Here is a 13,402-nt window from a genome sequence, read left to right on the forward strand (position 1 = left end):
CTTTCCTGTGGTTCCAAGTCTCCGCACGCACTGAGCTTTACTCTGCTCAAATGTAGCAGCTTGCCCTGAATAAACCTGGAGGCTTTCTCTGCATCTGTGAAGGTAATAAATGAAGCCTGGTGTTAGGAAGGCTTTATAGTTGACAGAGGCTTTCACCTGATACCCTCTTTTCACTCCACTGGGACCTCATGTATTTCTTTGATACATGTAGAGTTTCTGAGAGCAAAGGCCATTCCAAAGACAGCTCAGTGTTCAAGGTCCCCACGCCCACCCCCCGCCTGGGCTTTGTGCCTCTCTGGAGACAGTATTTCTTCTACTGGGGCAGGGGGTCCTCACTGAGCTACTTCAGGTACGTGTTTCCTTGAGAGCGTGTCCCCTGGAGCTAGGTTTCTTCTGAATGGGCTGTTGTTAAACGTCAAGAATCTAGAGAATGGTTTAGATTTTAGACTTCTCTCCTTCCATGACTTAAACCTTGCACATTCTTCTAACACAGAACTTACCAGAAGAGCTCAGTGATTGCAGTGGTGAACTTAGACAAGTGTAGATTCTTATGGAAGAGATTATGCTTCTCACTACCTTTCGTTTTCCTCTTAGTAGTAGACACAGGAAGACCCCTTTCCCTAACTTCCCCTATAGTGAGTGGGGCCAATGACTGAGCTCTGGATGATGACAGAGCAAGAATGTGCCACTTCCATTCCAGGTGCCTAAGACCTTCTGAGCAACACCTTTTCCTTCCCATCTTTTCTTTAGCTGGCTGGACATAGAGGATCAAGCAGAGTGCTTTACAACCTCAGTGGCAGGAGGTTAAGTCTTGAAATCACCGCATGGAGGTCCCCCTGCCCTACGTCCAACAGGATATGAGTGGGACAAATCTCACTGTGCTTCAGCCACTGAAGTGAGAGTTACCTGCTACAGCGGTCAGCGTTGACCGACCCAAAGAGCTCTGATCCTAGTTCTACAACTAACCACGTGATCTGGGGAAAATCTTTTGATTTCCTGAGCTTTCTCATCTGCATCAAACTCTCCTGGTAGTGTTTGTGATCATGGGAGAGGAGTGGAGAATGCAGTCTTCCCAGGAGAGGCTGTAACCCACCTACAACTGTCCTCCTCACCCACTGATGTTGTAACTGTGCTTCCAACAGATCATGTAGGCTTGATCCCCGCTTTGGGGCCTTCCCAATTTCTTCTGACTCCTTCACTTTTCTCCGGGGGTGCCTCTTGGCTGTCATTTAAAGCTCATATTCAACAGCAGGGCCTCAAAGAAGCCTTCCTTGTGAATTCCAATTCAACAGCATCCCTGACCCCCAGTTCTTTATCCTAACTGTCCTGATTTTCTTTATTGCATTTACCCCTATCTGGAAGTAGATCATTTACATGTTGGTTTATAGGAATATTGTCTATTAACCTCACTCCAAATGTTAGCTCTATGAGGCCAAGATTTTCACCAGATTTCTTTGGAGCTTAGGAAAGCAGAGGCACACTGGGAGCTCAACACGTGCTGATTGAAGGGACTTACAGGGTACTATGGGGGTTACACGAGGTCATTATGTAAAGAGTTGGCATTGGGCCCTGCACATGACAGGGGCTCAATAAATGGCGGCTGTGTTGAATGTCTGTTTACACGTCCCTCTTTCACACTCAACTGTGAGCCTCTCAAGGTCAGGGACGTGGTCTTATTTTATCTGTTTCCCAAAGTACCTTGTACATCAGAGATGGCCAATAAGTGTTTGCGATGGAAGAGAAACTCAATCCTAGCTTCAATTTAGTGTAGCCAAAGACCAATGAAACCATCCTCGTTCTAAAAAAAATTAAACCTTTTTATTAGTATATTTATTTTATATATAAAAGAAATACAAAAAAAAGAAACACAAAGAAAATGCTTTTATGGCAAATCGGACTTGTCGGTGCCTTCAGCTTGGGCTCCAGGTTCTGGTCCGCTGGGTGTCAACAAAGTCCGCCGGTTGTAATGACCCTTGATAATCCCCGTGTTGTTGTTCTCATTGAGAAGCTGCTTCTGCCTTTGCCTGTTGAGGGACTGGACCAGGCCCAGGACCACCGCGGCCAGGGAGTACTGCCCGGGCAGTCTTCTCGGAGGCAGGATGAATGGGTTGGGTTGGACTCTTCCCAGCAGAAAGTACGTTTTGATCTTTCCTTCCTGTTCACTGATGCCCTTCACGTAGATCTCCCCTCGGTAGTCAAAGGCAAAGCCCTGGTCCTTCAGGATAAGATAGGTCTCCTCGGGGACTTGGATCCTGCCGCTGACCCCCGTGCTGTCCATTCGACTCGCCAGATTCACGGTTTTGCCCCAAATGTCATACTGTGGCTTCTTTGCGCCGATGACGCCAGCTACCACCGAGCCATGGCTGATGCCTGCGAGTGACCAAACGGGTGAGAGATGAGAGGAGAGGGACATCAGTGAGGTGTTCTCAGTTCTGCTGGGAGAGTGACCAGTGAGGGTGTGGTCTCTGTGGATAAACCGCAGGGCCCAGATCCGGCCTCAGTCACCCATGACACCTGGGTGGCCTGGGTCGGTTACTTAGCCTATGTGGACCTCACTTTTCTCATCTGCAAAGTAGAAGACGAATTGAGATAATGGAAGTAAAGCCTTGGCACAGTGGCTGACAACCAGGGGGTGCGCAAGAGGAAGTTATTATTATTCTCACATGGACGCTGACTTATCATGGCCTGTGAGACATACAGAGCACTGGACCAGGAGACAGGACCCTGGGGTCTCCTCCAGCCTCTGCTTTTACAGTGCTCTGAGAGCTTGGGTGACTTTTCCTTTTCTGCCTGCATCCAGGTCCTGAGCATCATTCCTTGGTCCATGGCCAAAGCCTCCCAACAGGTCTCCCAGTCTCCCCGCCTTGTCCTCCTGCAGACCATCCTCCACACTGCTGCTGGAGTGGGAGGGCTCTTGCTGGCACCCGTCTGACCAAGTTCCAACTCACTTCAACACCTGCTATGGCTCCTTTTGCCTGTAGGATGATGCCCATGTGCCCTGGGATCACAGCCAAGGGCCTTTCGAATCTGGCTCTTGCCTGCTTGGTCAGCCTCCTTCACCACCACTTTCCCCTCTACCTTCCCTCACACTGTACCCAAGCTCAACTGCTTGAATTTTCCTCACCTGCTGGCCACCACCACCTCTATGCCTTTGTCCCTATGAACTATCCTGTCTGCCCCATCCCACAGTTTATTTGGCAAATGCCTTATAAGACAGTTTCAATGACTCCACTTTTAAGAAAAATAGACTTCTTCTAGGACGGATAGCATTTCCCTAATCATGTTGGTGGGTATGCGTGTCTCCTTCTTATTAGACTTAGAATTTCTCATGTATTCTACAAAACTGGCTGGACACCTGCACAGTTTCAGCACTGTTCCAGGCACTAGGGAAATGGTGGGAAAGAAAAGACGTGCAGCCCCGGCCCTCGTGGAGCTTACCTTCTACTGGGGAGAGATGGAAACAAAATAAGTAATATATCAATGAATAATAAAGGCTATAAAGAAAAATCAATCAGGTTAGAGGGAGAGAGAAGTAGGAGGGGGGCATTTTGGAGAAAGGTGGTTAGGAAAGGCCTTTCTGAGCAGACTCTGAAGAAAGTGACAAGACAAGCCATGCAGATATCTGGGTTAGATGATTCCAGGCAGAGGGAAGAGCAAGCCCCTCCCTGCCCCATACAAAATAAAATAGAAGTGGCTGAGAAATCGGAGAAAGACCTTGCAGACTGCATGGGATTCACAGGGACAAAGATCTCTCCATGATTTGCAGAGAACTTCCCAGGCATTACCCCATCTGATTCCACATTACAACCACAAGGCGGGTGTTGGGGGGAAATAATATCGTGCCCAGCTTGCACACGAGGAACTGACATTCAGAGGGTTTGAAAGGCTTGCCCAATGTCATACAGTCGGTCCCAGCAGACCCAAAACACAAACTAAGAGGCCCAGGGAAGTTGGGCAAATGATATCCTAACCTCTGAACTATGCCAACACTCTGAGATTTCCCACCCAGAGTTGTCCCTGACCCTTACTTCGTTCAGGGTTGAAGATCTACTTTTTTTTTTTTTTTTTTTTTCAGTCCTGGTTCAATTGTGTGGTCAATGATTTCAGAGAGGACATGTAGGATCAATGGATGATGTGGGAATAGGCCCTGAACACCCCAGCTGTAGATAAAGAACACAAACATGACTTCTTTTTATTTCGATGAACAAAGGTGCGTGGCATTTGTGAGAGCTGACAAGTCAGATGCTGGGGTTTGTTGACCTCCATTTCTTGAAAGCTACTCAGGGATGGCCAAGTCAGTTAGACGGCAGGCTGGCCAGAGGACACCTGAACCATGACGACGGCGGCAAAGGCCATTTTAGCCTGCAGCTTGGCAGCCAGAATGTCACTGGGCTGTCCCCAAGTCTTGGAGCCACTGCCAGAGCATCCATTTGGCTGCGTGATTGTTAAGCTATTGCTCCCCATCTCTGGGCCTGTGTCTACCCAATATGAAAGCAGAATGTGGACCGGAGCAGGGATTGTCACACTGTGCTGGAGGAGGTCTTTGAAGATCAGCAGGGATCCTGAAGAAACTGGCAAGTTTTATACATGATAAAGGGTCACTCATCACATCACTGTGGTTTCTGTTGCATTGTCGTGTTGTTCAAGGGTGTCTCTAAGCTCAAGGAAGGATGAGCTGTGTGGCCAGGTGAACAGCCAAGAGGCTCTCTGCCTGTCCCTGCACGAACACAGCACCTGACATCCTTAGGAATCCAATCCTGCTTTTGCTTTAAGGTGTTGTCCCGAGGAACCAGGCAGCAGCACACTGGCCCACAGCATCAGAGGACCTGAAGTCAGGATGAAATGACAGGCCACTCCGCTCCCTCCCCCAGCAGGGCCATGTGTGGATGGGAAACCACACAAGCACGTTGCAGGAAAGGCAGGTATGGCATAGTGTTTGCGCTGCATTTCTGCACTCAGGCCAGGATCTTTCCCTGGCTTCTGGCACCCTGACTAAGAAGGAGGCCAGACAGGCCTGAACTGATGCCACCCTGGTCCTTGCAAGGTCACCCTGAGCCCGCTGCATCTCGCAGGACAAAGGGAGACCCAGGGCAAGGGAGGCCCAAGGCAAGGGAGGGTCTGATGGAGCCAGGCCAGCCAGCTATGTGTGTGGGGGGGTCCCTTTGCCACACTGCCAGCTGTGACTCACCAATCCGGAGTTCGAAATTGTTGAAGGAATGCTTGTTGATCTCCTGTATGCTCTCAGTCAGGGCGAGGGAGAAGTCGGCCAGGGCACACAAATGGCCCCACTTGTCTTCACATTGCTGGAGCAGAGGAGAGACAAGAACAATAGTCACTATGGTGAATGTGAACCTTTCCCCAGCAGGGACTGCCCTATGTCCTAACCCAGCTGTGCAGCCCTAAGATGGACACAACCAGGTATGTGAGCCCCTGTACACTTGAGTGGGCAGGGTCCCCGAAATGTAGGATGATGGCAGACTTGCTTAAGCAAGTGGAATATGCGTGGTTCATCATATTCCTTTCTTCACGTCTACACTCGTCTTGGCGGGTTGACACACCATGAATACCTGCGTGTGTTCACTGATGTGTATGTGTGTGAGTGTGTGTGTGTTTGGGCTCTTATGTTTGCACATGTAGTGTTTCTTTTTTTTTTTTTTTTTTGATTTTATTTATTCATGAGAGACACAGAGAGAGGTAGAGACACAGGCAGAGGGAGAAGCAGGCTCCTCACTGGGAGCCACCCAGGGGCCCTGCATGTGTAGTGTTTCCAGCCTAGGAAATCTGTATTTCCTTTGAAGCACTCACACTGTTTAAGGGACATTTCACATAGACATTTCATGGATCTCCTGAGGGAAAAGTAGAGCAAGCACTCTGTGCCTCTCTGAACCTCAATCTCCTCATCTGTAAAATGAGTGATTAGTGTCCGTGCCCTGCCTGCCTCCCTGATTGTGTGAGATTGTGTGTGTGAAAGCACTTCGTGCCTCGCCAGAGCAGAGGTTGGCGAATCGTTTCAGTGATGGGCCAAATAGTAAATATTTTAGGTTTTGTCCTGGCTACTCAACGTGCCATTTCAGCTTGGAAAGAGCCAAAGATAAACTATAAATAAGGGGTATGGCTGTGTTCCAATAAAATTTTATTGACAAAAACAGTGGGTCAGATCTGGCAAGCAGGCTATACTTTGTGGACCCCTGCTATAGAGTGCCAGTCACCCAATGACTAATGGGGGTGTCTTACCAGATAGCTGATCATGGAATGTTTCTATGTTCTTAGTTGGAAAGCAAGCGAAGGAAGAATGAGAGGAAGAAATGAGGATTCCTTCTTCCCAGTAACTTAGACTCATAGCCATGTAGCATTTGTTGAGGATCTACTGGGTATAAGGCTTTTGTGTGGGGAGCATGACACGGTCTCAGGTCATTCATCCACTAACCCTGGAAGGTAGATGCTGGTGTACCCACTTGGCACTATGCCTGGCAAACAGTCAGCCCTCAAGAGAGTGGAAGCTATTATTATTATTAATAATCCCACAAGAACAAAAAAACAGGCTGGTACTAGGGGTTTGGTAACACTCACAACTAAATCATATCTAGGGTATTTCTTCACCCTGATTTTATCAAGTCAACAACAAGGTTCAGAATGGAGCCTAGAGGTTTCTCTTTTTTTTTTTTTTTTTTGAGGTTTCTCAATCATAAAGCAGCATCCATTCATCGAGTAGATCCTACTTCCCTCAGGAGCAAATGTACGTCACCCAACTAGACAATCCAGTTCATCAGATTATCTCCCTACCAGTCCCTCCCCACACAGCCTGGTGACAGTGGCCCCACTGCCTTCAGCGACATGACAACAGTGAGGCCCCTGCCATATGTTGTGGCTGAGTGCAAGGAGTTCCTTTACCTGTTTTTCAGGTGACAGGCCTGACACAGCCATGTAGGTGCTGCCAATGGTCTTGATCTTTTCAATGTCTTGAAACCGGTCTTCACCGAGCAGCTGAAACAGATCCAGGCAATGGTATTAGTCCTGAGAAGACGGGGGCTTTCCTGAAAGAGGTCCCTGGCTCATAACGAGGACTACTTTTGCCTGGTTTAGCATCTTTGAGACAGCTACTTTTCTCTCTGAGAATCATGTAGTTGGGCAGTCAACATATGTTTCCTGAGCACCTGCTAATTGCCAGGTGCCATGATGGGTGTGCCCAGATAACTCTTTAAGGAGTATCATCATATCCAGTTGTTTTGGATAAAAACATCACAACCCACATCCAACCTTTCAGAAGATCCCTAGCTCACCTTCAAGGATACCTAGATTCTGACTGTGTCTCACTGCCCACGCCACACAGGTCACATATCCATGAAGCCAGCCCTGAGTGGACAGCATAGGTTCAAAACCCAAACCTCCTTGGCTCCCAGGGCTAAGTTCTTATTTCCCTACTCTCTTATTTCCCTATGTTGGCAGGTATAAACATAACTTCTGGTTGTCCAACTCTCTGTTTCCCTTGAAGACTGAAATATGCTGAGGGGCTCATGCCACCCTGGGGCTGGGCAGACAGGTGGGCCAGACCAAGATGACGAGAAGGTGTTTTCTACACGTCTTGCTATAGGCATCCTCCCAAAATTAATCCAGAGCTAAGAAAATCAGAAAAATTCCAGCTGGAGAGAAATTCTTCTGGGAAATAAGGGAAAACATTGGCAGGTGCTTTTGTGATTTGCTTTGGGGTGTGTGTGTGTGTGTGTAGCCCGATTCACAGCTGAGGCAACCTTTGTTTATTATTTTTGTTTCCTGAAGCCCTGGTTGAGCTTCCACAAACTATACCTAGAAAAGGAAGTGGCCGGAGCAGCCTGCAGGTCTTCAGCCTGGATCATGTCTGACATTTGCCCTGAGATACCCCTAAGCAGGTTTGGTATCTTAGCAGCCCTACAATTGTTAAAATGTTAGCTCAGGGATCTTGGCATGTCTTCGAGTGCCCATCTCCCTCCCGCCACGTCCTTACACCTGCCTTTCCCCAGCTTCCTGAGGGGACAGGGGGACTCTTCCTTCCGCTCTTCTCTTGGAACTACTTGGCCAAGGGCCAATTTCAGGCCAAGGCAAAGCTGCTCCTCCTCAGAAGTCAATCAGAAGACAGCAAGAGGCCTCATCATTTCATCTAATGTCCATGCAGCACATTTATCCTGCATATAGCTAAAAGCATCTAGGGGCATAATGTGGTTCCGAATCAGCCCCTGTATTAATTCACTAGTCCTGCATGGAGTGGTGAGGTGTGGGAGCACCATTCGGCCTTCCATGAAGTGGGGGCCGTACAGTGAGGAGCCCCGGTGTCAGGGTGCAGACGCCCCTTTGGATCACTGTGTTTGTATCCTTTGCATAAATACCTAGTAGTGCAATTGCTGGGTCATGAGGATAGTTCCATTTTTAACTTTTTGAGGAACCTCTATACTGTTTTCCAGAACTGCTATGCCAGTTTACATTCCCACCAGCAGCTTAAGAGGGTTCTCCTTTCTCTGCATCTTTGCCAGCATCTCCTTTTCTTGTCTCCTCATCTCTGCCCTCCTCTCTTCTCCCACTTCTCTCCAGCTCCTCCTCCCCACCTCCTTCTGGTCTAAAACTTAGCTCCTGGACCAATCAATCTCCCCCTCTCCTAGCCAATCCAACTTCCTTCTGCAAAAACCCACCTCTACCACTAAGAGCGTTGTCTGTGTGTGTGTGTGTGTGTGTGTGTGTGTTTAAGGCATCAGATGCCTACAAATTGGGGTACAGAGACACAGATTTGGTTCAAATTCATTTACTACAATTTAAAAACATGCTCGTGAGCACTTTTGGAGGATGGAGGGGGGCTATAGTGCTTAAAATAAAACAAAGCCTGATGGCTCAATCTTCAGTTAGGGTTTTTTTTTTTTTTTGTCTAGTGTTTTAATTTTTCTTAATTTAAATATATGTTTTGGATTGCACCAGTTTATCGTCTCCTTGCTATTTGCCAGCTGATTTTTTGTCCACCATTTATTAATTGATTGATTGGTCCCTTTAGCAAATACTTAGTAAGCATCTATTATGAACATCTTATGTTCTAGGCACAGCACTAGTCCTTGAGGATTTAACAGGATACGTAAAAGTATAATTTCTATCTTTATGAGCTTATGGCCTGCCACGAAGACCTGGAATAAAGGTACTCACCCTCCACTCTCCACAACACAAGGCCCTCTTTATGAGTAAACTTACCACAGACTTCCCGTGTAAAGGTGACTCAATCATCTTGTCCCTCACTAGACTGTGAAGCCGTGGAAGCAGGAGGTGACTATGTCTTACTTATCTTGATCCCAACCCCCATCCCTAGAATAACCAAAATGGCCGTTGTTGCCTTTTTGATTACAAAACTGGAATCATAAATGCCAGTTAATGATTAAAAACCAAAACAGTATGGCACACCTAGATTCAAATATTGGCAGTGCTACTGCCAACAACAAATGGTGGCAAAGCCTGGGTTGTCTTGATGTCTCTGAGCCTTCACTTATATTTATAAACATAAAATAAAGGCTAATATTCCTATCCTGTAGGTTTTGTTGAGGGATAAGTGACGACTAAATGTTACATATTGAAATTGTTTTGCATTTGCTGCAATAGGCGGTAAACACCTATATTAATAAGATGGGTCTCTGCCCCAGAACCTAGTGGCTAGTTGGGGAGGCAGATCTGTACACTGGAGAGTTTCAGGCTCTATGATGGAAGGTTTCAGGGTATAAGTTTTTCATTAAAATAGGAGTGACAACATTTACCTGGGTAGAAGGAGGATTAGAAGAGATGTCATAAGTAGAGATGATGTTTGAATGGACTGTTCAATATTGGGTTTTCATGATGTTGAGGGAGACAGGACAGGGTATGGGGAGGATGGCATAATTTTGGGCAGAAAGAGCAGAGTATGGAATAGCCAGGTGGGCATGCTTGTAAGCAGCTGGGTGGTGCTGGGTGGGGGTACTGGGTGGCACATGGTGGGAGGTAAGGGTGGAGAGGGTACAGGGGCAGCAAATGGAAAGCTTCAGGTGACCTCATGAGGAGTTGGTGAAAGGGAGCCACTGATGGGCTTTAGGTTTCAAAGGCTGTGAAAAGATAGTCGTGCTTTTGGTGATTGCTGAAGTGAGGTACAGGAATGCCACAGTCAACCAGGGGAGAAGTAAGATGGCCCAAGGCAAGAAGGGGGCAGCACTGATGCTGAGGAAGGGGCAGACCAAAAAGCCATCAAGAAGGAACCCATAGGACTCAGTAGCTAAATGGAATGTGGGGATCGAGGGAGAGGATGTTGTTGAATGATGTCACAAATGCTCTTGTTCGCCACCTACATCTTTATGGGGCCATTCTCAAGAATGCCATGGCATTCATTGTCTGGCTGCTGACAATGCACTGCTGGAGCCTTTTTTTTTTTTTTTTTTTTTTTGAGAACCGCCTTGGGCCATTGGGAGCCTCCTTGTTGGAAATACCTGGGAAGTGAGGCACTCCCCCGACCACCACACACAAGGGACAGCCCACAGCCAATGGCTGACCAACACAGGTTTACAAAAGCTTGGCCCTCTTGCCTCCATGGGAAACATCTCTGTGGTACCACTTCTGCTCCTGAGATCCTGGGGATCAGGCTAGGAGGCTAGACCTTAATGAACCCTCATCTTTGCATGGCTTCTTCCCGAGCATTTTCTCAATGAATCACTTGCCTTCTCAGGCCTGGGCAAGTGGATGGATGACGGTGCCCTACCTCAAGCTAGAACATGAGGATCTGAGGACAATTGCACCTGCCAAGTCTGTTAATGTAAATACAGTGTAGTATGAGTATATCCCCTCATGTCATGTGTCCTTTAGACTCTTGGAGCCTAACAGGAGCCTCCACTACCTGGAGCATGTATATACTTGTATTTAGGTCTCTGACCAAATGCTAATTGATGCTTTCATCTCTGGTACTTTGTACAGATGGAGAAATGTCCCCATCAGTGCCCAGCCTCTGCAATGTCTGAGTAGCACCAGCCTCCAATCAAGTCCTGGTTTTGCCATTCGATGGTTGTTTGCCATTGGGTTAGATTACCCAGCCTTACTGAGCCTTCTGATCTTTTTTTTTTTTTTTTAATTTTTATTTATTTATGATAGTCACAGAGAGAGAAAGAGAGTCAGAGACACAGGCAGAGAGAGAAGCAGGCTCCATGCACCGGGAGCCCGACGTGGGAATCGATCCTGGGTCTCCAGGATCGTGCCCTAGGCCAAAGGCAGGCGCCAAACCGCTGCGCCACCCAGGGATCCCAGCCTTCTGATCTTGATCCCCCAGATGGAAAAACAATGGTGTGGTTATCTCCCGCGATACTAAATTAGCTAATACGTGTTTGTGTTCAGACTGAAGCCTGGAGCTCTGTGAGTGCAAACCATGGCTATTGCTACAGTGAATGTGGTGTGACAATAGTGATGCCCACCGGTGATAGTAGCTTTCAGAGGTGTTGGTTTTACCTCATCGAAGTCAGCAATGATCTCATTCAGCAGGCGCAGGCATTCCACTCCTTGGTTATTCATTTCAGTCTGAGAGTAAAAGTCAGCAAACCCCGGGATGGAGGCGAACATCACCCCGACGGCATCATAGGATTGAGAATACAGTTCCTGGACATACAGACACACAGAGAGAGCCAGAAACAGTCAGTAGAGGCAAGGTTCTGCAGTGATGCTCCCCGTGCGCACGTGTATGTCTACACCCACACACAGGTTACCACGGGAAGGACAGACAATAGGGTTCTGACACCATCATGTCCACATAGGACCACTGACAATTCATGGTCTCCAGCCCCGGGGTGGGGGGCCCGAGTTCTGACAGCACACCCCTTGTCCTTGGCTAGCTTCCTTCTCTGTTCCAGTAGCGAGTCCAAACCCTCACCCCGTCCCTAACTCCACTCCCCACTGGATTCCTCTCCAGAGATGATCTTGTCTCTTGCCTTTGTGGCAAATCTGAGGCTCTTGGGAGCCGCCCAGCTCTGTTCCAATACTCATCCTTGTGTCTACATTCATTCTTGTTTTCATCCCTTTTGCTTCAACTGCAGACAATGCCTGTTCCTGCTGCCAAAGGTCAATGTTTCTACCAGATGTGTCAACAGCCCCCGCTTCTAACTTCTTCAGCAACATCCTCCTGTGGTGATCCTTTTCTTTATTTCTTTACTCCTCCCTCACATCCCTCCCCCTCTCCAAATGTTCCCTATATGGAGAAGTATGACACACCCTGGATCCTGAACACACCTGTGACCACCCACCAGTCTCTCTTCTTCTTCATCCAAACTTCTCAAACTGGTTCCCTCCACTGCCCGTTGCCACCCTGGCAGTGTTCATTCACATATCAGCTGAGAGCAGGTCAGCCTGCCAGCCAAAGTGGAAAAAAATCACTACACAGGTACTGGGTTGTGTCCTTAGGGACACCTGTGCAGGTTGGTGTGCTCATCACTAGCAAGACCATGAGCCTCTTGACTTCCCTTGTTTTGGTGATGCTGCATCTGTGTTCCTTATTCCTGGCTCCTTCAGAGATGCCTTTTTTTGGGGGGCTTGTCTCCCATCTGAAGTGTAGGTGATTGCTGTGGTTCTGTCCTTGACCTACTGCCTGGGCCAATGTTCATACATTTACGGGCCATCTTATTTATTCTCAACCTTTCACCAACATTCAGGTGGGACAGACTCTGAACAAGAGTCTTCAAGTCAGCTTCAAGTCAGCTCCTGTTCCCGGGCTCCCAGCTTCTGGGCCCCACGCTGGGTTGTCCTCATACTCCTCAAGCTATAAATGTTGGATGTTTCTCCTCTCCCCCCAAACCTGATCCCTCATTCCCTCAGTGCTACCGAGTCATCAAGGTTAGAGATGCTCAGAGATGCCTTGACCCCTTCTTCCCCATCACGTCTGGATTCAATACATTGGCAAGTTCTGCTGGCTTTCTTCATCTCAAGTATTTTTTTTTTTTCTGCTCCTCCTGCCATTGCTATTTATCAGGGCCCCTGGTTTTCCTCCCCACGCTGTGTTCCCTGACTCATCTTGTCCCATCCAAAGGCATGTTCCCTGTGGTGGCTGGAATGATCTTTTAAACACAGAACACTGACCATGTCTCTCCCATTCCTAAAACCTTCCAGTGGCTCATGATTGCCCTCAGGATAAAGTGCAAACACAGCCGCATGACGCAGATTCATAGACTCATGCCCTCATCTCCACCCTTCTCTTCAGCCTCTACTGCCTGTGAGTCCCTGCATTGGACCTCGTGTTCCAGAAACACCGAAGCATTGTGCTCCTGCCTAGGCACGGTCGCAGATGCTGCAGGTGTCCTGAGCTCCTCTCACAGAAGTCCCCCTGTGGGCCCTTGCATCGCTTGGCATGGAGCTTTCCTCTGGCCGCCAGAGGGCACTCTGCCCGCGGGAGCAGTGGGCT

General features: G+C 48.1%; 1 protein-coding gene across 3 annotated transcripts in view; it reads right to left on the minus strand.

Annotated features, from left to right (window-relative positions):
* Positions 1-1,793: 1,793 nt before the first annotated feature.
* The window catches only part of ADCY8 (adenylate cyclase 8), a 221,132-nt gene continuing 209,523 nt past the window's right edge, over positions 1,794-13,402 (minus strand). For all 3 annotated transcript variants that reach the window (XM_038555533.1, XM_038555532.1, XM_038555534.1), the window contains 4 exons: positions 11,464-11,610; positions 6,892-6,984; positions 5,189-5,303; positions 1,794-2,370 (listed from right to left, as the gene is read on the minus strand). In XM_038555533.1, the coding sequence (XP_038411461.1) occupies positions 1,883-2,370; positions 5,189-5,303; positions 6,892-6,984; positions 11,464-11,610 (843 nt within the window). In that variant the 3' untranslated portion in view covers positions 1,794-1,882. The remainder of the gene's footprint in view (positions 2,371-5,188; positions 5,304-6,891; positions 6,985-11,463; positions 11,611-13,402) is intronic.

The sequence above is a fragment of the Canis lupus genome, chromosome 13 (genome assembly GCF_011100685.1).
Source record: "Canis lupus familiaris isolate Mischka breed German Shepherd chromosome 13, alternate assembly UU_Cfam_GSD_1.0, whole genome shotgun sequence".
Lineage (NCBI taxonomy): Eukaryota > Metazoa > Chordata > Mammalia > Carnivora > Canidae > Canis > Canis lupus.